Source organism: Aedes albopictus, chromosome 1 (assembly GCF_035046485.1).
Source record: "Aedes albopictus strain Foshan chromosome 1, AalbF5, whole genome shotgun sequence".
Taxonomy (NCBI): Eukaryota; Metazoa; Arthropoda; class Insecta; order Diptera; family Culicidae; genus Aedes; species Aedes albopictus.
Genome location: NC_085136.1, coordinates 123,706,725 through 123,731,409, shown reverse-complemented (window position 1 = coordinate 123,731,409; position 24,685 = coordinate 123,706,725). Strand labels below are relative to the sequence as shown.

At 40.8% G+C, this 24,685-nt stretch overlaps 2 protein-coding genes across 2 annotated transcripts in view; one reads left to right on the top strand and one right to left on the bottom strand.

Annotated features, from left to right (window-relative positions):
* LOC109397607 (uncharacterized) overlaps positions 1 to 24,685 on the bottom strand; it is a 44,636-nt gene that overhangs the window by 2,370 nt on the left and 17,581 nt on the right. The gene's annotated exons all lie outside the window — the stretch shown is intronic.
* LOC134285615 (uncharacterized) lies at positions 14,941 to 15,958 on the top strand. The gene has a single exon (XM_062846732.1). The coding sequence runs from the start codon at positions 15,029 to 15,031 to the stop codon at positions 15,902 to 15,904; it is 876 nt and encodes a 291-aa protein (XP_062702716.1). The 5' UTR covers positions 14,941 to 15,028; the 3' UTR covers positions 15,905 to 15,958.

Sequence of the window (24,685 nt, the reverse complement as noted above, 5' to 3'; positions counted from 1 at the left end):
ATGCTTGTGTTAAACATTACGAAGGAGAAATTTTTTCAGAGTGATTTAATAGTAGTTTCATCATATAAGTTTAGCCAAAAATTTAACAAAAAACGATTATTGCAAAACATCTTTTTCTGCATCATGACGTGTAAAAACATCTCCTCTTTGAAATAATATAAAGTTTTCAATATAAATTAGCGATAATTGAAGAGCTATTTCAAATTTTATGTTTCTCCGTTTTGACCCAATCTCACCCCCCAGACCCATTGTCACCCCCATCGACGGTATGTAAGTTTTGTATACTATTATACTATCTTTCAGGAATGTCAAAGTATGTTAATTTAAGAGCCCTGTAATCCTTCCATCAAATGTCAGCTGTCGCATAGAGCTCTTCACAATAATTTCACCCTACTAACACAAAGTTTCTTTCCTGCAACATCTATGAATATAGTTTGGGTGTCCTGTATCTTCCTAGGTAGACTAACAATCCTAGCAATTGTAAGCTATACAATGTGATGTTTGTATATATATCTACTCTAACACGTAGAAAAAGGACATAATCCCAAAACGCTCTTTTAAGCTGTTAGTACACAGGGTCAAATATCCCGACTAGAAACTTATATCAAGTTGTAGCCAGCCCGGGCGATCCGTCTCAAAACACGTGGCTTAAGCGCCACTCCACAAGGGAGACCACATGCCCAATTTTAATTTGCCCGGATGAGACTCTCCTGAGGGCGAGTCCATTTAATATTTCCGAAAGGAATTTTACGGATCGTTCCAGCTGGCTTACGAACCAAACGACCGAACGGGTTCACCCTATTATCGCATCATGACCATTAATCGCGAAGGCACTCAGAGAATCCGGTGAGAGAATCACGCATGCTCAAAGTGAGACAACATTCGCGGCTGCTCACCAATTCTCATCACTGGCAGACAAGACACTCGCCGCGATACGCAACAGCAAAGAGGAAACGGACTGAGAACCCCATCAATCAAACTCCGTGGACGGAGGACAGGAACGACATCAAAACGCGTAGTGACGGGTGGTACATGCAACTAATCAAACACTAGAGAACATTATTACACATAATTGGGACGTTTTATTAGACTTAACACTACATAGTTTGTTCGAAACGAATATATTTGGCTTATGTTATCTTACATCATTTCATGCTAGCATGTAGTTCGACTATTGGTGGTGGTGTGTGTGTTCGTTCTCTCTATCTACTTCCTATCTCGTGTGCGATTTCTCTTTCTCTTCCTATCTACCTAACGTGCTCATGTGCTCATGTTCGTTTGACGTCACGACTCTTGGCGGCGCATCTGCGGGCTAGTCTGCGCTCCTGGTGTGACAACCGGATCTGGGCGGCGGCAATTCGTCACGCACGCACGACGATCTCCAATCTTCGCTACGAGGCCTTAGCGGCACATCGTCTTCAGTCTGTGACTGGCAAAAAACACTCCGAGGCGCCCTCAGCGGACGCCCCACTCCACAAAAAAAAGAGGTTTGTTCGACTCACCGACTTCGCTGGCTTACTTGACCGATGTCGTTGACCTGTGGCCCAGGTCAGTGCCCCGTCCGAGACGGGCGTGTTGAACGGCGATCACCAATGGCCGCTATCGATGAATGGTGTATCGCGCGTTTCGCAGCCCACGTAATGGCGGTCTTGGTCAGGTTGATGGATGGTGAACTGACTTACGGATCGTAGAGGTCCCCTGCTGAGCCTCACTCGGTCGATTAGGTGACGTATCGACCGACTTCCGGCAGGTTGACGATTGGCCGGGAAGCTTTCCGTTCGTTGAGGGGAAGTCCACGCGTTTGGGTGCGAGTAGGATTGCTGCGAAGTGAATAGCCTTCTGGCAAAACGAACATTTAGCACGAGCACAATATAGCACATTCAGAGCACAATTACCTTTTCTTCTAACTTTCAACTTTTTCGCACACAAATTCTACTATACGCACACTTTTCATACCCTAGAGAACGAAATTTAATCAATTAACATGCACTAAACGTCACTAGGAAAATTCTTACTTTACAATAGGCAACGAACAGACTACAAACGCGCACACTTCTAATTTGCTGGGTAGTCACGAACGGAATGATCGAGTCTGTATCTCCTCAGATTAAGACAGTGAATTCTCGGACGAACCGGAAATTCGTCATTTCCCGAAAACTCATCGTACACTTTCGTGATCGCAAGTCACGAAGGATAACTCGATACGATGGTCGTGCCGCTGTCCCTTTCCAACCTTTCGAAGATAATCGTGAGCCCTCCTCAGGAGAGATTCAGCAAAATGTTCGCAACCTGCGATTGCCTATGCTAAGGGATTTATTTCAAATTTACAAGTGCACGAATTCAACTTATCGAATTCAACTAGGTTATTTACAATCTTGTTCCTAACATACTTTAAGACGATATTTACAAACTTCACGTTAGAATAAACACAAACTATATACAAATTTCCTGACTGCTACATTGCACCAGGGCTATTTTACGAAAATTTGGTTTAAGGACTTAAACCAAATTTTCGTAGTGGTAAACTGTACAATTTATGTACATTATTCATTTATCGATTCCCTTAACTACTTCATGTTTATATATTACAAATTCATCCGGGTTCCTAACCTATTTTCCATAACAATAATTTTGATAAATTCGAAAAAAAAACTTTACGTACACATCATTCCATATTTATATCTACAACAATATTTACAAAACATAGGTTCACCCCAAGGAAAGATTGAGCTGCTTGACGTTCTCAGACTAGGTAGAATATCGACACCAACATATAATCTCAAACCCCAAAGAAATCCTAAAAACTGCATTGCTGCTAAAACCTTTCAGTCTCAGCAGAAGCATCATCCCAACAACACGTCATTAACTAGCAGAACATCTGATACTCAATGAACATACACCAACACAGAACAGGTACAAATGGAGAAATCAAACACCAAACCTAAACGTTGATTCCTTACATTTCTCCCATATGACCGCACACACTCTACAACAATAACTGGATCATTCAGATTCGAAACTACACCAATCCTTGTTGTTGGTAACACGTTTCTCCTCTGAATTCACCGCAACGATTCTGTCTCACAGAGAACCACCGAGCCTGCTACCCGGTATCCATGCCTCTGTGTAGGACAAACCGAAAACATCAACCACAACACAAAAACCGCCACAACACCAATTAACTCGCCAAAAAAAAACTCTCTGGCTTACGCTAATCCATGTGTGCGAATCCTAAATTCTCCCAAACAATCATTCCAATAACGTTTCATACGCTAGAGGTTCTCTCCAGCTCTCACGAAGCATTATTAAATGAGAAAACACAAATCACTCACAATTACGTCACTCAGAGAAATTTTTCTCCGGACACTCACGACACTCAAACTCTGATATTCTACCCTTCCTGAGAACCGTCAAACGTAAACAAAAACATTGAAAGTGCAGTGGCAATTTAAAATCGTGAAAGTTTTTAAGGTAATTTTCCACGAAAAACGGACCAAGAATGGCTGCAAATATCGGAAAATTACGAGATAAGTAACTAATAAACTGTAAGTACTAATGTTTTCTATTTTCTTTGTGGTTTAGGTCAAATACGGAAGGAAAAAGGCTGGCTGACGGAGGCTTGTACAGGATTGTCTCGCTGGACTGAATCGGGATATTGGACGACCTAGCCTTGAAGACTACCTCGCCGGCCGGATGAGGCAGTTCCAGCAGATTCGGATGTCAGGTGAGTGTGTTTCCAATCACTTCAAAGTAAAGGAAACGGATTTTAATGCAATCATCTGGTTTTTAGGTACTATTGAACGGACGACGACGAGACGACGTCACGGAGGGTTGGCCATGTTCAGCCGAAAGCCGAATAATTTTAAGTTAATTTTAACAAGAAAAAAATAAAGAAAAATAATGTTAAGTACTAAATTAGACATATAAGATTACCTTTGTGAACTACCTTACTAACATTATTTACAAATTGCCAAAATTTCCCTGAAATGTCTCCATTAGAATGAAAATTTCTGAAAAATTTCACTTCTGGGCAGTACTCCCATGATAGAGCCATTTTTTTGAAGTTGTTGTGTTATTGCTCGATTGACTCGGGTTGCTCAACATCGCTTTCAATTGCAAAAACTTCTGAGTCTCTCTTTTCGATCAGCGTCTGGCAATCCCCAATGCCAGACTCACGAATTAAACTTCCTTCAGCAGTACTGCTCGTCATTACCCTACGGCTCTGAGCTTTTGGTTTGAGATCATCGCCCGGGAAAACTTCCAGGGCTCTCTCTGACTTCTGGTCGAGGGGATCGCGAATAACCACAACTTCCTTCCAACGGTTCTACTTTGAAAGAACTGACTAATTCCATTCTCCAGCACACTGCAAAGCTTCTTCTTGGACTGTTGAACAGTCCAAGGATGCCCCTAGTAAGGAAAAGGTTTTGTAGGGGCGGCAGCTGATCCAAAGATCAGCGCTAAGCTTTGCAATGGCGAGCCAGTATGTTATTTACCCGGAGCACAGCTTCAACGGGATAAAAGTAACTCTTGGGTGAAACCCAAGAGCCTCATAGCTGGAAAAAGGTTAATTTCAAGTATTTTAGTGAGACCAGACCTTTGACTGGTTCCTTGTCACTGTTCCAAAACAGTTACATAGCTGAAGGACATCCAAGGTCAAACTATGGAGAGCCTGCTTTGGCAAGTTTTTTTAGGAACTTGCAATGGAAAATGCCAAGTCGTTTTCCATCCAAACTCTCCAAATCATTCCAATAGCTGCCTACTACCCTCTTGATGGTTGCTGGAATGCATTCCGGTGCCAGCCTTGCCGAAGGTACCGGACAGCAATCAATCTCAATGGATTGAATGACAAATTCAACTTCCGTTAATAAAATTTTCAAAAACCATACCCTCCATCGCTCGGAAGTAAACGACCACTCTATCTGCCATCCCTTTACCGTCCTGACATTCGCTGTTTTCTTCGTTTCCTCCTCCTTTTTCCTTTCTCTTGTCTTACTCTGACCCTTTCCGCTTCCTGAAAATCCTCGCCACGGAACTACCTGTCTAGCTTGCCTTTCTTTACTCGCGGATCTCAGAACGTCATGTTTCCGAACCAACGTTTGTTTTACCGGAAAAACAGAACCTATCTTCTCAGTCGCACCGGCTATTTCCTGAACTGCGATGACGCAGCTCTCCAGTGATTGTGTATTGAACACACCTTCTGAATTTTTGATTCTGTTACTCACAGTCTCGCCTTCCGGTGCAAGACCTCTTTCAACCTCCAATTGTTCCTGGCCTTTCCTCGCTTTTTCCTCATCTAGCTTACGCCAAAGTTCTAGTGTTCTTTTTCTACCAATACAATCATCTACTACGTGATCGTATCCCTCACAGTACCAACATGTTGGTGACTCCGGTAGCGGTTTCATTTCACGGTTATTCCTACTCTCGCCTACCCCCTGCCGCAATGGTACACTTTGGACCACCTCACATTCTTCCTGTCTCTCTTCATGCTTACCGGCTTCTCTCATTCTCCTTTCCACCATTGCAATCAATGATTTCAGCCTAACCACTTCGGCCTCCAGAGCCCGAATTCTCTCACTCCCCGGATCTTGCTCACCCCCTACACCTACGTTGCTCTCAGTACAAATCATACTGTACTCTTCTTTTTCTCATTCCTTGCTTCTAAACTACTCGTAAACGCATAAACTGGACCCTTTCATGAACGATACCACGTAAAACACACTCAATTAAGGTCGGACTCATATACTCCATCATCCAAATCCTATTTCTCAAACAAGTACCTCAATATCCATCATTTTAAGCCTCATCAAACTCTCCTCATATTTACAGTTCATAGCCAACTTCCTCGATAATCAAACGGTCCATATATGCAAGTTTTACAGCCATTTCAATGAAATAGTAATAATTCAACAAAATACACGAAACGAAAATAACCGAAACTTTGCAATCAACAGACACGTAAATACTGATACTCAACACTATATTCCACTGCACAAACTCAATCTTTATTCTGCTCAATACTTCCCAAAATGTTCCTTAATTCACAAAAATAACTTAAACACTCAAAGATTGTCCACAGAAACCAAATACGGATAAATTCACATCATAATCCCAAAACTATCAATAAGTGAACCTCAAACTTTCCATAAATACCACAAAATTCTTAAATACACATAATTTTACATCAGAAACTTCACAAATACTCAAATATCTCGAAAACCTTTAGTTGGGCGCCAATTTGTAGCCAGCCCGGGCGATCCGTCTCAAAACACGTGGCTTAAGCGCCACTCCACAAGGGAGACCACATGCCCAATTTTAATTTGCCCGGATGAGACTCTCCTGAGGGCGAGTCCATTTAATATTTCCGAAAGGAATTTTACGGATCGTTCCAGCTGGCTTACGAACCAAACGACCGAACGGGTTCACCCTATTATCGCATCATGACCATTAATCGCGAAGGCACTCAGAGAATCCGGTGAGAGAATCACGCATGCTCAAAGTGAGACAACATTCGCGGCTGCTCACCAATTCTCATCACTGGCAGACAAGACACTCGCCGCGATACGCAACAGCAAAGAGGAAACGGACTGAGAACCCCATCAATCAAACTCCGTGGACGGAGGACAGGAACGACATCAAAACGCGTAGTGACGGGTGGTACATGCAACTAATCAAACACTAGAGAACATTATTACACATAATTGGGACGTTTTATTAGACTTAACACTACATAGTTTGTTCGAAACGAATATATTTGGCTTATGTTATCTTACATCATTTCATGCTAGCATGTAGTTCGACTATTGGTGGTGGTGTGTGTGTTCGTTCTCTCTATCTACTTCCTATCTCGTGTGCGATTTCTCTTTCTCTTCCTATCTACCTAACGTGCTCATGTGCTCATGTTCGTTTGACGTCACGACTCTTGGCGGCGCATCTGCGGGCTAGTCTGCGCTCCTGGTGTGACAACCGGATCTGGGCGGCGGCAATTCGTCACGCACGCACGACGATCTCCAATCTTCGCTACGAGGCCTTAGCGGCACATCGTCTTCAGTCTGTGACTGGCAAAAAACACTCCGAGGCGCCCTCAGCGGACGCCCCACTCCACAAAAAAAAGAGGTTTGTTCGACTCACCGACTTCGCTGGCTTACTTGACCGATGTCGTTGACCTGTGGCCCAGGTCAGTGCCCCGTCCGAGACGGGCGTGTTGAACGGCGATCACCAATGGCCGCTATCGATGAATGGTGTATCGCGCGTTTCGCAGCCCACGTAATGGCGGTCTTGGTCAGGTTGATGGATGGTGAACTGACTTACGGATCGTAGAGGTCCCCTGCTGAGCCTCACTCGGTCGATTAGGTGACGTATCGACCGACTTCCGGCAGGTTGACGATTGGCCGGGAAGCTTTCCGTTCGTTGAGGGGAAGTCCACGCGTTTGGGTGCGAGTAGGATTGCTGCGAAGTGAATAGCCTTCTGGCAAAACGAACATTTAGCACGAGCACAATATAGCACATTCAGAGCACAATTACCTTTTCTTCTAACTTTCAACTTTTTCGCACACAAATTCTACTATACGCACACTTTTCATACCCTAGAGAACGAAATTTAATCAATTAACATGCACTAAACGTCACTAGGAAAATTCTTACTTTACAATAGGCAACGAACAGACTACAAACGCGCACACTTCTAATTTGCTGGGTAGTCACGAACGGAATGATCGAGTCTGTATCTCCTCAGATTAAGACAGTGAATTCTCGGACGAACCGGAAATTCGTCATTTCCCGAAAACTCATCGTACACTTTCGTGATCGCAAGTCACGAAGAATAACTCGATACGATGGTCGTGCCGCTGTCCCTTTCCAACCTTTCGAAGATAATCGTGAGCCCTCCTCAGGAGAGATTCAGCAAAATGTTCGCAACCTGCGATTGCCTATGCTAAGGGATTTATTTCAAATTTACAAGTGCACGAATTCAACTTATCGAATTCAACTAGGTTATTTACAATCTTGTTCCTAACATACTTTAAGACGATATTTACAAACTTCACGTTAGAATAAACACAAACTATATACAAATTTCCTGACTGCTACAAAGTTTATAACATATTCTGTTATGATGTTATAATATTTTTCTCTAACATATTATGTTATAAACTAGCTGCAGGATGATGTTAAAATAACTAAAATTGTAACAAAAAGAACACTGGTCTAATCAAAATTATATCCTATTTTGTTATAATCATATCAAAATTATAACAAAATGTGATATGAATTTTAGTTTCTGAATAACTGGTTTCTATCATATTTTGATATAATTTTGTTACATTTTCCAAAATGTCGAAGATTCTAAACTAAATTATAATACGATGAGTTATGAAACAAAAGTTATAACATAATGTGATATAATTGAGTTATAGAATTTTGAAAACACCAAGGATGATGAACATGATATATCACAATGAGTTATAAATAACATGATTTGTTAGGATTATGTTATATTTTTGTTACAATTTTCTAGTCGGGATGTGTCCAAAACGAAACCAGTGCACAAACATCTTATATGACTAGATCGAATTTTCATTAAAGGCAAACAAAAGTTGTTTTTTTAATTCTTGCCTTGTCAAATATTTGACTCTGTGTACTTCAAATACATACACTGAACGAAAACCGCCGCCGTGGAAGGAATGATTCTTCATTCACGCCGATTCAGATCCGTAGAATCAGATTTTTTTAAGATTTCACAGCAGAATAATTTTACTGCGCCCTACTGAATGAAACTCATCCTTTTATAGAATTAAATCTGACACAAGCAATAAACGATTTTCCGCTTTGGGGCTACTGTGAATAATTATTATCACAAAAACATCTAAGAAATTTCAACTATGTCTCATACTGAAAATCATTTAATTCCTATTCAGCATGCGTCATTAGTTAAAAATAGTATGTCGGTATCAGGTATCAGAAGGCCGGCTCCAGAGGCACGTTATCCTCCATTTAGGACATTTGTGCCATCGCCATACATATGAGCCTATTCCATCATTTACCTGAGAGAGAATGGGGCAAGGGATGGGAATTGGGAAAGGGAAAGGTGATGAAATAGGAAGGGGTGCCCTAGAAGAGGGAATGAACGCATAAGCGCAACGCGAGCTCATAGCTCATACCACAACGGGGTTAATCAGTGCCCTGAAAAGGACACTGTAAAACGCATAAGCGTAAAAAGAGCCTATAGCTCATTAAAGGTAGCTTACGACGTCATGCGACATTCAATATGACATAGAAAGGCACGTCATCAAGAGCATCCTCAATATTCAAGAAATCACCTAAGCAAAAACTACGTTTGAGCGAGTGCTTTCTTGAAAACGTATACAACTTTATGTAAAAGAGTCACTGTGGACATCCCAAATTGGGAGACATGTGAGTTCACATGAACAGGCATGTTAGCCAGACGAACATCACTGATGTGATAATCGACAATGCGTTTCGAGTATTTCAGAAAGAACGACGTAACCAGATAAATCTGGAACTTATTCCTTCTTTTTACAACGCACGCACCCTTTCGGGATAAAACTACAGAGTAATTTCATGCCATGAAAATACCCAATAGAAAACTACAAGAGTTCAAAACATGTTTGAAAAACTTAAATCCCTCTGGAGAAAAATAGGATAAAGCCCCATTTGCTCCAGGAGATTTGAAGTCAGCAGAGCTTTTTAGTGCTCAATAAATCGATTCTATAGCTACAATCCTCGGGGTAGAAGCTAAAGATTCGTAGCTATACAAAAGACTGGTTTATCCGAAGATATTTAGAACCTGAACAGGTCCGAGTTCCATTCAGGAATACCTCTTGCGGTCCGCACAGACCGCAGAGGACAAGCTTCTTTCAAAGCAGTAGCTATGGTACACCACAATGAAGGGCGTTGTAATAACAAAACCATAATGAAACTCTCTTGGAGTAGCAATGGAAGCGAGTTATCCATAAAATGTGATCGCAACCAATTATTACAGGTTCCCTAGCTTGTTGAGCAGGGACGCCTGAATACGCAAAGTTTGCGAAGGAACACTCCAAAGTGCAAAAAGGTCAAATGGAGAGTACTCATCTGACACATGCCAATCAGTCAACTCATGACAAATTCTGCTCATGCAGAGTTGGGTTAGGTGCAATTCTATGTTAAGTTAACCATGAACTGTACTACCTAAGTATTCCATCAAGCTGAAGCATCTCAAATCAATGTTTGAGCTACTTCAGATGCCAAATATCAGCGAAAAGATGCTGAGAACAAGAGCTTGCTTGAAGGCATCCATAAGGAAAGGTTGAAACGTACTGTTAACGTTATTCTAAAATAGAGCATGCTCGAGGCACGACAGTTCATCTATAATGAAAAAAGCAAAGCTGGGTTCACAAGGTAACCTTGACAGAAGTTACCCTACGAAAATGAACTTTTTGAAGTACATAGATCCACTTGGGCTACATACGCTTTTTACGCTGAAAATTGAGAGGTTTCCTTGCCGTAGCCACTACCCAAACTAGACAGGATAACGCACTTCACAAACACAGCACAAACAGGAAACATCAACGACGAACCAAATCGTGGTCAATTGAAAAACGCCAATGGCGAAAACGCATTAAGCGAACCCATATAGGCAGTAATGTAAGCTAATTAACAACATTTGAATAACCCCGCCCTTATTTAGCCTCAAATTTGAGACTTACGAAGGGCAACTGATTATCTCGGAGAAACGCAAGGTCCACTGCCCCATTGCTCCGGTTAGCGCAGTATGGGCGTAATACTGTGAAGGACGCTCTAATTCTCCACAGGCTCCGTTTGTGGTTAGGTTTTTATTAGACCCCCCCTAACCATTCATTCTTTGGCACGGTAAGCATAAAGCCGCATAACACCATGAATTAGGGGTCACCTGTTTAGTGGACTCTTACCACTGGATCAGGCGGTCCGTAGTGTTATTCTTAGCCAATTGAGACAACCGCTACCGACACTACACAGCTATCTAGGCTGATCGGGAAAAGAAGTTAACATTGATGGTCAACTTCCAAACCAACCCGAACAGCCGGCAAGAATATAGAATTAAATCTGACACAAGCAATAAACGATTTTCCGCTTTGGGGCTACTGTGAATAATTATTATCACAAAAACATCTAAGAAATTTCAACTAGAGTAATGCGGGGCAAAAGTTCGCACGGGGCAAAAGTTCGCAGTGGGTCTTTTTCTGAGCACTTGTTAAGAACTCAAACAAATCTGTATGGGTTCGACACATAATCAGGTCAGTTACTCGTCAATAAAAATTGGAACGATTTCGTTATGGTTTGGCAGAGTTATGCAAAAAACTGTGTTTCTTGGTGTTTTGATAGAATTTTTGGATCATTTGGAATAACAATTTGTAGTAACAGGAAGAAGAAGCATCTCATAACCTCTTGATGCCAGAGAATCGTTATTCTATAGTAGTACGCGGGGTGCACTCGAACAAACTATAAACTACTAGTGCTTCTTGTAGAAAGGGACATTGCTAAAACCTTGACAGTGGGGCAAAAGTTCGCAGTAGCTGTGGGGCAAAAGTTCGCACTAGATTTCTGAATCTAGTTCATCAATATAATTACAGAATCTTTGGAGCAATGATGATTTCGTATAGACACTACTATATATGTATAATATGTGTAGTATGCACCCTGAAATCGTTGCGGCAGAGGGTTTGAACTTAGTTTTGAAGGAAGATTGATTGTAAGGCAAACATTATGTTCACCCATTTTAATCAAAAAATGAAGAATGACCAAAAACATTTTAAAACATTCTCTTCGTCATCCTCGTCGTGTCTTTCCATATGTTTCTGAAGGTCTTTTGTTCATCTACTTTACCGGAGTCTATCATAGCTTAATTTGTAAATTCACAGTTATAATTTATCACCATACTGACGGGGATAAGATTCGATTACGGTCCCGTTCAACAGTTTTGCTGCATATTTAATTTTATTTTTCATGTATTCTGTGCAACACGTATATCTATGATTACTCCACAATGTATTTTGACAACTACAGAAACGCTGGAAAGGACAGCTCTTAGTTAATAGTTGTGGAAGTATTCATAAAACACATTCTATACATAAGCTGAACATCAGGTCGTATTCCAGTTGGGCCGTGATGCTAAGAACAGAAAGAAACAGATTTCATGGCAAGAGTGAAACGACGAACATGAATTAACATGAAATTAATGAACATCACACCAATAAACTACCCTTTACAAGGTGCGAACTTTTGCCCCGCATAATGCGAACTTTTGCCCCCACTATGGGGCAAAAGTTCGCATTGGAGTACTTGTATTGAAAATTGTATTACTATAACTAGAAAAGCAATGCGAAAAAATCTAGTACTACGTTTTGAAGGCAACATGATAAGGACCCGTTCAACGAAGAACAACAATATTATTTTCTTTTCGTTTAATAGTTATTTTGAGAAGTCTGTTAGGTGCGAACTTTTGCCCCGCATTACTCTATGCCTCATACTGAAAATCATTTAAATCCTATTCAGCATGCGTCATTAGTTAAAAATAGTATGGCGGAGAATGTTTCAAGAGTTCGTTGGATTCCGCAGACGGATGTTGTTAAGCATTTCGAACACCTGCTAATAATAACATCACAAAGGGTAAGTTTAAAGTATGTATTTTAAACATTTCTTTCTTCTTCATATCACTTTTCCAACATGATTGATTTAATAATTAAAATTTTAATAGGATATTTGCTTCCAGATTGGTCTCCAGTTAGCCTAGTGGTTAAGGCTATGGATCGCGAAAATTTGCTCGACTCCCTGGGCATAGTGTATCATTGTACTTGCATCACAATCAGGCTTATTCTGCGCGGCGTGTGAGGTGAGACGGGCGGTTTCATCTCATGCGACGTGAGACGACCAATGTAAATCAAATGGGGCGAGTCGACTTTTGTCACCTCATTCGACTCGTCTCACCTCACACGCCGCGCAGAATAAGCCTGAATACACAAATTCTTGCAAAGGCAGGCAAAGAAAGCCCTTCAAATAATAACTGTGGAAGTGCTCAAAGAACACTAATTCGAAGCAAGTCAAGCCAAGTCCCAGTGGGGACGTAAAGCCATATAGAAGAAGATTTGCTTCCAGAACTGCAGCCTACATTACATCGCATCCACATACTGAAATTGGAAAATTGTGTTTATTTGATAATGCGAATAAATAGGTTTCCCTATTTAGGGCAATTTTCAAAATTGTTGACTTAAGGCGAAACTGGAAGCATTTCCTCACTTTTTGGATTTTAATTTTTTTTTGAATAACGAAGCAATATTCTCAAAATCGGTTTTCGTACACATGTAGAATATGAATCAAGGTATCTTCTGAATTTTTTTGTGGTGGAAAATATTTTTTGTTTTTGCAGAAACCATTTTTGAACAAAATTTTACTAAAAGATGGTTTCTGCGAAAATGGAAAATATTTTCCACTACAAAAAAAAATCAGAAGATACCTTGATTCATACTCTACATGTGTACGAAAACCGATTTTCCAGTTTCGCCTTAAGTTTATTTTATTCCATTCGATAACAAATTATTAACAGAAATTAGGCCGGATCAAATCTCATTTTCTTCTTTTGTCACTTTTCTCGTTGACTCGTCAAGGGAGTGGATAATAAATAATAAATGTATTTGTAGAAAAAATACCCAAACAATTAGGCAAAATTGTAAAACTCGTCGGATTTGTTAAGAAATTTTCTCGACAACTCTAATTTCAGTTCAAATTTTTTAAATTTTTGTATAATTTATTTGTGTCCCCCCTCAAAATGTCGAATTCCGACCAAAATTACGCATATCATTATGGCGCTAATGTTTCGGCAGCTCTTGGCAGCTGCAGTTTTCTTTAATCAATTCTGCATACTCAGACGAGCGTTTGAACCGAATTTCTGCGCGGGGAGTAGCTAGGAGCGATTTGTATGACACTTTGAAGTTGAAGTACAGGGGATGGTTAAAAAGTTTGGGATAGGCAACTTGGCGTAAAAACTTGAAGTATTTTTAGGCAAAGTACGTTTAATTGGTAAATTGAGAGAAAAATTTGTGAAAAAATTACCACTTGTTTTGGTGGGATTCGAACCCACGACTCCGTTATCGCTAGTCCGGCGCTTTAACCAACTAAGCTACAGAACAAGTTACAACTCTGCAGAATAGAAAGTCAAACTGGATTCGAAGCACCACCCTAAACCGGGTCCGTCTTTCACAACTTTATCTCTCTTTCGGCTCTTAGATGCCAATCTCCCGCACTCTCGCGGCCTACGAACGACAAGTGTGCGCGTATTGTTTTTAGAATGCTTCAATATCAACATTCTAAAAACAATACGCGCACACTTGTCGTTCGTAGGCCGCGAGAGTGCGGGAGATTGGCATCTAAGAGCCGAAAGAGAGATAAAGTTGTGAAAGACGGACCCGGTTTAGGGTGGTGCTTCGAATCCAGTTTGACTTTCTATTCTGCAGAGTTGTAACTTGTTCTGTAGCTTAGTTGGTTAAAGCGCCGGACTAGCGATAACGGAGTCGTGGGTTCGAATCCCACCAAAACAAGTGGTAATTTTTTCACAAATTTATCTCTCAATTTGCCAATTAAACGTACTTTGCCTAAAAATACTTCAAGTTTTTACGTCTATTTCAGACATACTAGCCGACTGGTATAGCCGGAAAAGGGCAATAAAATCATTGTGATAGGCAACTTATTTTTCTCTCACAAAAATATTCAACATGCTATAACTTTTCGTTGAGTGCATCAAAAAATCACAAATTTTGACTGTTTGTCAACCTATTATATGTGCATCCTTGGTACAATTTCCCCCTGAGAGCAGCTGATACTGACTCTCTTCAGAGCCCATGGCTCAAATGAACCCGGATACTTGGACATCGGCGAACGGTAACCCATAATGGACCCCAGTTGACAATCGCCCTTCGTTCGCAACAGACCTTCCTTTTCAACGCTCCTGTGCATCAAAGTTTCTTCTCTCTGCTGCGAATAAATTCTGCATCCATGCAAGATGGCTTCGCACAGAAGAAATACGCTAGTCGTGGACTTCGTTGTATTACCGAAGCGACCCGGCTTACAACAAGTGGAAACATTCCTTAAGGAATTCATTAAAGTTGACATGGCTGATGTGAGAAACATCCAGCTGCACAACATCAAAAACTGTCTGTTCATTGAGATGAACGATTCCGGCGTAGCCCCACGGCCACGGCTACAGAAGCAGCACCATCTTCAGCACTATTTTACGCTCGAAGGAATCAGGTACTACATTCCCGTTTACGTGGATGGCCCTACCAGCACCGTCAGGGTCCACGATCTACCACCCCAAATGGACAACGATGTCATCTCCGACCACCTGCAGCAATACGGGCAAGTAATTTCCATTCAAAATGAAGTGTGGAAGAATTATTTTGCTGGGATACCGAACGGCGTCAGAATTGTTCGCATGCGGATGGACAAGCCGATACCATCGCATATTGTAGTGAACAATCACAGCACATACGTTAGCTGCGCAAACAAAAGCAATCAAACGACGACGGCTCGCGGTACAAAAAAGCAACAACAAAGAACACCATCCAGCTCGGCTCATGAGCGCGATATCCAAAACGACAACGAACCACAGGCGGCTCAAATTAATGATGACCACAGCGACGTAGAGAATGACGACGACGACAACGACGATCACGGATGGACGAATGAGAACGATACAGCGACAGAAAATACCGATAACGATTCTGCGAAGCGGCGGTTGTCAACCGAGTCAAATCGAACGGAGGAAGAAAATGCAGCAAAGCGATCATGCAATCCAGGCACCCAGAAAACAGATTTAGAGTGGAAAATGATCACAAGATCGAAGAAAAAAACTGACATTGTAATAAAATCTCAATAAAAGACATAATAAACGATACGACACGAATGCACCTTTGGTGTAAAGTGTCGCTAATTAAAGTAAAAAAAAAAATAATAATGGACCCCCAATCGGACTGGAAACAGGAACAACCAACAGTCACACATCAAAATCCTCGTGCTCATCATTCTACCACAGACAAACAGACGTAACACTTCGAACATTTTTCGATTCAAATCATAGTCACGGAAACATATTCGCCCAATGCTGAAACGACTATGTTTGGCCGACCACCAACTAGGTGGCGGTAGTGAGCAAACGTCAAACTCGAACAAAAACTATGCGAGCGCCACGGTTGGGTAGTTGGCCAACTATCAAATTTTGAAAAAAGACCGTTAAATCGGTGTACGATGGGAATTATCAGAGTGTTACGTCTGTTTGTCTGTGATTCTACCATGATAGGGTAGAAAGTGAAAGCAGCGCAACGGCAACCAGTTGGATGTATTACAATTAGAATAAATAGAATACATTTTGGCGCTGTACATATATGTACATTGTACAGCTTCCAAATGGCATCGCTCACGCAATGCCCTAAGTGGACAATAGAGCTGTAAATTAGGTTAAGTGATTGAAGAATAAAAAGTTACACAAAACGGACTTGCAGTGGTTCTTAGGATCGTTCAAATAAGGCCGTCGACATTATTTTATTTATTTATTTTATTTATTTATTTATTTATTTATTTATTTATTTATTTATTATATTTTATTTATTTATTTATTTATTTATTTTAAGCACTATTGGCAGAGAATCCCAGCACATCGCACATCACTCTATGCAGGTTAATAGTTTCTTATTCTGTTACTATGAAATGGATGTAATTTAAAGTATAAATAAGCAGGCTGTTTTGATAAAGTTATTTTATGTACGGCTGATACAAATTATATTTTGACTTTTTGTCTCCCCCCCCTTCAAAAAATTTTGGCTGGATTTTGCATTTTGAGGGGGCAGATGAAAAAATATTTATCAAAATTTCGGGGTTTGGTGAAAATTCTTTAACAAATCCGATGAGTTTTAAATATTTTTCAGATTGAATGCTTTATTATTTTTATCCCCCCCCCCCCCTCGACCAACCAAAGAGTGGTGGGACAAAAAGTGAAATAAATATTTGTAACGGCCTAATAAGATGCAGTTTCGTGTTTAATAGAAACCTTAAAAAGTATTGCTCAACAATGTTTCTTGCAAGTGTGTTACATGGTCTAAGCGTTTGAGGTTATACACAAACCGAACACATGAATTTAATGCCACTTTTAATCGCTCTTGAGTCCAACAGGTTGTATTAAAGACATAAAATCGCATGAAATAAAGTAATTAAACATTAGGATATTTTTTTTACTTTTTCAATCATTCAAATATTCAGTTGTTCAGAAAAAATATTAATTTCATGTCAATTGGCTTAAATTTATTATTTTATTATTTTTTTTTAATTTCGTTTGCGCGCAAAAATATACAGAAAAAATATTTTAAAAAATCGAAGGTTTTTGGAAAATTGAAATTATATGACATCTGTCATAGATTCGTAATGAAAGTGTATAATTAGCTTGTAAGTGTATGTATATTCGAATATAAATTAAAATATAAAAAAAAGATCCGTAAATAATATTACTCTCAGCGTATTTTTTTTCTACAATTCCTTCAAATATACTCAAGATGTTTGAGTATATTTGAAGGAATTGTAGAAATAAAAATACGCTGAGAGTAATATCATTTACGGATCTTTTTTTTTTATATATTACATCATTTCAATCTAACAAATCGCTTTCGAGTAATATTTTTCTTGAAGAAGATTACCAGGTTTTTTCATACGCCTTTTTCAAAAATTAGGTGAGGAAATATGGTTATGTGTTGTTACAAAAGTAAATGTTTTACAAAATCCAGCGCATGACCTAATTCTCATTCGAATTAAAAGCTTCATAAATGACCATTTTTTGTATTTTGGGCTGGAAATGCTCCACATTACAAGTAGAAATTTTCAACGATTGCAGTTGAAAAAGTGTCCAAAATAACGCTAAATGGTGGCGCATCTTGAGAACGTAATACTCACAGTTCCCCTATGCTCGCCTACCCCTAACTATATTTGCGAAAAGCAGTATGCGAAGAGGAATCGCGCATCAACATTACGTTTGAGCATAAACAACAATGAAAGGCTCGCAAGTCAGTTGTGCGCATCGTAATTTTCAATCACAACGGTTCCATCGTACACCGACCAGATGATACCTGCGACGACCATTCATTCACAAACGATCACTCACTCGAGTGGGCTCGTCCATTGAGCTGTGCCGCGACGACAAAGAGGCGCTGCTGCTAGTTAGTATAGCTAACATATAGGCATGTTAATAACTAGGCATATGATTCAACAAGATGATTCGATCATATGTTTTTCATCGGACTGCAAGCAAGCCAGTTGACCTTGCAGAGATTTACTGTACACACATCTGAGAGTTGCCGACCCGGTACCGGACCGCACCGGTTCTGCAGCGCGAGCGATCTGTAACGGCAACACTTTCAAGACCAAGCTCAAGCGTGGTTTGCCTCTCGTCGCTGCGCCGGCCGACATGAAGCAAGGCAGTTGAAGAAGATCTGCATGCGTCTCTGACGTAGCTGAGCAATTGGCGGTACCGTGAGTTCGGGTGAAGTTGACCAACGTACGTGTCACGTTGCTTGGTTGGTCCAGTGTCCAGGATGTTTTCGAAATAAAAATATACTTGACTTCCGTGGATACAGAGTATCATCGTATCTGCAACACGAATCATCCGAATGCAAAATGGTCAAATTTGAAGCAGAATATCTGGAAAATCATGTATTCTTGAATGAGATAGTGTGTCATGAGCTAAATTAGAAATGCGTTTTAAAAATGTATTAGATGTGAAATAATATTATTTTTATTCTTCAATCACTTAACCTAATTTGTAGCTCTATTGTTCACTAGGGCACTGCGTGAGCGATTCCAATATTGGAAGCTGTACTTACACTTTGTACAGCGCTTAAATGTATTCTACACACTACGAAAAAATCAAAATTACTCGTGACGTAAATTTACTGCACAGAACGTAAACAGTTTAATGACGTAAATTTACAGGTCTTTTGACTTAATTATACGTCATTCTTGTAAAATTGAGTTCAAGGTGACGTAAACAATTTGGGAATCGTGAGTCATTACGTTTCATATGACGAAAAATCCAGTTTAATGTGACTGAAAATTACGTCACTTGGGCGTTCAAATTTACGTCATATGTGTCGCTTTTATATGTGCATCCAAAGTGACGCAAATTTACATGAATTTTTCTAAGTGTGTATTCTAATTATACTATATCGAACTGGTTGCCGTTGCGCTGCTTTCACTTTCAACCGTATCATGGTAGAATGATGAGCACGAGGATGTTGATGTGTGAGTGATGGTTGATCCTGCTTCCAGTCCGATTGGGAGTCCATTATGGGTTGCCGTTCGCCGATGTCCAAGTACCCGATTCCATTTGAGCCATAGGCTCAGAAGAGGGTCAGTGTCAGTTGCTAGGGGGAAAAAGCAACTGACGAAAGGGCCGGGACTGGGATCGAATCCATGATCATCTGCTTATGAAGCAAACGTGTGACCAATTGCCACGGGCCCCGACTTGAAATAGTATTACACGCCTAAAAGGGGCTGTCCATAAACCACGTGGTCATTTTTTTTGGACTTTTCAACCCACCCCCCCCCCCCCCCCGCGTGGTCATTAGTCCATACAAAAAATTTTATTTGTCCATACAAAATGATCATTGGCCGAACCCCCCCCCCCCCCCCCCTCATGACCACGTGGTTTATGGACAGCCCCAAAAGTCTAATAAACGTGCCTCAATGAGACGTTTTACAAAACCTGAGTGAGCATGCATGGTGGTGCAAAGAGCCGAAATGAAGGATCTACATCCAGGGCGATTGCCCGCCATCGTTCTAACCTGTTGTTAGGTTCTGACGACTTCTTCATTTCCATTTCGAGGCATACTTTGTTCCAATCTAACGCTTGCTTCTAGATTTCGTTCCCGCTCCTGCGTAGAGTGTGGCCGACCCAACCCAACTTTCGCTACCGAATTTCTGTCGCTATCGGCTTTTGATGACATCGACGACGGAGCTCGATGTTGGAGATACAATTGTGAGGACACCATGCACGAATTACCGCAGGCATCTACACTCGATTTTTTTTTGTTTTTTTTTTTTTTTTGCAAGGGTCGGGTAAAATTTCATGAGAATCTGTTTGAAATTGACTGAGTTATGGCAAGAACCAGACCTGTGCAAAAAAAGAATCGGGTATATTGATGAGGACCTGCAGCTGCTGAGTGTTCTCCACTGATTTACACCAAGTTTCATTAGCGTGCAGCAGCACAGATTTCTCGTTTGAGTTGAAAATTCAGATTTGGTACGTCGACTAGTCTGATTGTTTTCCATACATTTTTAAACTCGCAAAAGCAGTTTTTTTTCTGCTAAACCATGGGGGCCCTATTAGGGGGAAATCTATTAGGGGGGAAATCTGCTCAACAGACATCCGAATAGAAAGGTGCTGGTAGTGTGGGATTAAGGCCGTCTCTTCTATAACAAAAGTAAAAGCCAATACTAGTCTCTCCTCGACCCAATAAACAACATTTTTATGGTGGCCAAACCCTACGTCTCTCCGGAACCACCAAGAAGGCATCGCTTCAGAGAAGGGCTAGTGCATATCGCACCCTCAAGGTTAGCTGTGTAGCACATAACATAAGTGGAACTCGCGCTCAGAAAGTTGTACCCAGTGTGGGATTTGAATATGGTATAAGGAACATCGAAATGTCAAAACCATTATACTAGTTACGAGCTTAACATTTAAAAAGAATCTATGGATTCAATATGTATCATGTTTAATTATGCATGTTCACTACTGGCAGTTTTTTTTTTCTTCCTTTCGTGGTGCGCATTAATTAATGCCGTTTTATTTATTTTTTTAACCTGGATTAGAACTGGACTGGCGGAAAATACTGAAACTAATAAAGTCAAACAAATGTGCAACACAATCGAACCTAAGTTGTGTTAGGATTGCAACCGTGAACTGAGCGATGGATTTCGTTGAAGCTGTTACGTCTGTTTGTCTGTGTCATCCAGTTCCAAACCAGGTTGGAACTGAAACAAAAAAAAAACTGAAACAAAAAAAACGGCATAAGATAGGCTATTAAGCTTGAGTCTCCCGCTCGAGCAGGTGAATTGTAAACAAAGTATTACACTGATCGTTCACTCAGAAATAAAAATATACACGGAAATACTATTATTTATGCATTTTGTATCCGCATATCTCTCACTCTCTTTTTGTTTTCATATGCTATCTACCGTTTAGTCTGGGTTGAAGAGAAGTGTTTCGTCAACCCAGTTGAAGCACCAGATAGCATGAAAACAGAAAGAGAGTGAGAGAGAGGCGGATACAAAATGCATACATAATAGTAATTCCGTGTATACTTTTATTTCTGAGTGTGTGTTGAAATGTCACCCATCTCTATGGAACCCATGATGCTACTGCTTCGCGTGATGTAAGTAAAAGGTAGAGGTATATGGTATTGAAAGGTAGAGGAAAAGGTAGAGAAAATTGGCTCAGCAGGATAGTGTTACAAATAAGCAAATTTGACGGAAGCTAACGATCCCTCCGCATCTGGTGGCAGGAGTGAGAACCCTATGAAAAGAGTGACGCTGCCAAAAAATGCCATGGCGCAGCATAGGCAAACTGAACTATTTTCACTTTTTCTAATCGAGTTCCGCATCGTAGAGAACCGAACAATCACATTTTGGAAAAAAAAAAACATTTAATTCTTTGTCAGATACGCTTAGATCCGGTGGGTACTTCTGAACAATTTAAGTGATTAATTTGAGGAGGTCTTGCTATGCCTCCGGCGAGCAATCTTCCGGATTTTTTTTTGTTAGCTGGCCAATCCGGTGTCTCCCGGCGTAGGCATCGAGAGTGATGTTAACCCTCGAGCGATCGTACTGTTGTATTTTGTACAACACGTTTAGAAAATCGTTCTTTTTGTACTCCGCACCTGTAACTGTAAGTCTGTGTATCTGTAATAATACATTTCATATAAGAAATCCGTTAAATATAAAATTCACATCGAGTTTCTGTCAGTTATTATTTCACTTTCATCCTTTAGTAGTTTAGGATATTTTTAAATGTATGCCTTGAGCAGTTATATACGAGGGGTCCCACAATCTGAACATGTCGAACAAAATTATTAAATATGTTAACATTTTTTACTTTGGGTATTTATATACAAACATCGTGCTACATAAACATTTTCGTTTATGCTGCATCATTTACACAATAGATATATCGGGATGTCAAAAAAATCGATTATAACGCACATTGATCTTTTTTTTTTCATGTTGTACTAAACGATCTTCTTTACAAGTGTAACACTTTTCCGCCTTTTATCCGCAATGAAATAGAAAAAATATGTATTGCATTTTTCATTCGTTGGTAAACTTTCGAGCAAATCTTTGAAGATATAAAATAAATACTCAAACGTCAGATTGCATAGCATTTAGCAGCTGAACGAACCATACATTCATTGCACCAACAGAAAGAGTGCGTTCAATGTTATTTTTGTTAGCGGTGGCAAAACTCAATCTAAAAATGATTAAAATATACGAATTTTTATATGTGTCAAAATATTATCACCGCTTCAAGCTTTTTTGTCTTCAGTCGCCCCTCGCTCGACTGCTGAGAAGCCACCTCTTGCGTGCTTTGTTGTCGCCGTTGTCGCAGACGTCAAACTAGTATAACGCACAGTATCGCCGCACTAATCCGGTTTTTCGGGCATATAAATCTCGATAGCAACGAACGCGCGTAGTGTGAAAATAACAGCAAATTAAGCTTGGTTCGCTCGATGACTTCATTTACTAAGTTATTGTAAAGAGCTAAATTGTCGAGCCAGCTCAGCTGTTGAATTCTTGATAATCGGTAGTCGAGCCCGGTAGTAAAGTTTAAGTTATAACTCAGCAAAAAAAAAATACGAGCTCAAGATCGAGATCTTAGTGTGCAGAATAAAAGCGGGATCAAACTCGTAGACTTTTTTTTCATTCCTAGTAATATTATCGATCTTTGAAAATCAGGTAATTTTAATTTTTTTCATTTTGTCTTTTGTCCCGTCGACGTTGTGTTGTTCGACCTGTCGCTGTAAGTGCTTTTAAAATCATGTTTTCTACTGGTCACCGAAGAAACGTACAAGTCATCACACGGTGCATTAGATTTATTAGAATTGAAAAACCTGACAGTTTTCACAGAAACAAGACCAATAAGAAAGAGCTCGTTACAACACTAGAATCTCAAGCTAGCCTCAGTTTGTTACATAAATAATTTACAAAAGGGATAAATTACACTGATTGGGTGACCTGTCTAATTAAGTTTTACTTTTGTCATTTTCACTTTGACGAGTCATACAGCACCGTTTAATAAAAAAAAACTGTATTCGTCAGAAATCTGTTGATAAATTCAAGAGATTTTTTTTTTAATTTTGTCTCATAAGTGTTCAATATCGGATTAGCCAAACTTCACAGTTTTATACCAGCTGCAAGTAATTGAGAGCTGCCATGCCAGTTTTTGTTTACGAATATCGATGACAGAACGGTGTGCTGTATACCAGTTATACCTATTCTTTTCGAAGCAAAAAGAACCAACTTTTCGTCGTCATTCTCCTTAGTAGTTCCACTTATGTTATGTGTGTGTAGCCATCGCGTTCGCGCCCAACTGTTATGCAGACATCAAGAACTGGTGACTACGTGCAACCAGATCTGACCTGCTGAGGACAGGGGTATCATTACCCTTCAGGCCCTATCAGATGCACCCGAAGGTTGCAGACAGCAGGGTCTCACCTACCCCGACCCTTGCCGGGGACCCCTTTCCAACGGCGGGCTCGGATCCAACCTAGAAGACCGACGCCACGACAGCAACGCTAACGCGACTTCCTCTCCCCGGCCCCTTAATCGCTGTAAGGGTCGATCTCAACCACAGGGCACCGGTATGACCTACGAAGCCGACTCCGAACCCCTGGACCACCTCTTGTACCACACCTGAACTAGCCATTCTCTGAGTCCACGCGCCACCTCCTCTGTAGCTCCCAGACGATATGGATGATAGCCGTCGAAACAGCGTTCCAGCTAACCTCATCCCTACATATCCTCTGGACCAAATTGTCCGGAGTTATGTCCTCCCCGCTTGTGGCAAGCATGCGGTCACGCATTGTGCGAAAACGCGAGCACACGAACAAAATGTGTTCCATCGTTTCCTCTAAACCATTGCACACTGGGCATTCGGGAGAATCCGCATGCCCGAAACGGTGTAGATACTGTCGGAAGCAACCATGACCTGAAAGGACCTGTGTCAGGTGGAATGTAACTTCCCCATGGCGCCTATTAATTCAACTATCTACCCTCGGTATCAACCTATGGGTCCACCTTCCTTTGGTGGAACTGTCCCACGCGCGCTGCCATTTGACCATAGAGGCCATCCTGGCTGTCCTGCGTATGCCTCTTGTGCCGCGCATTTCGAAGCACTCCATGTCCTCACTGATAAGGAAACCGATAGGCACCATACCAGTCAGTGATGACGCAGAGCGCATCGTGTGACACGGTATGGTACGCGCTCGAAATCCTCAGGCACATCAGCCTATAAGTACGTTCCAGCTTACCACGGTAACTTTCGGACCTTAGCGCCGTGCCCCATGCCAGGCCGCCATACATTAGTATGAACGTAGTGACACTAGCGATACTGGCGTAACCGCAG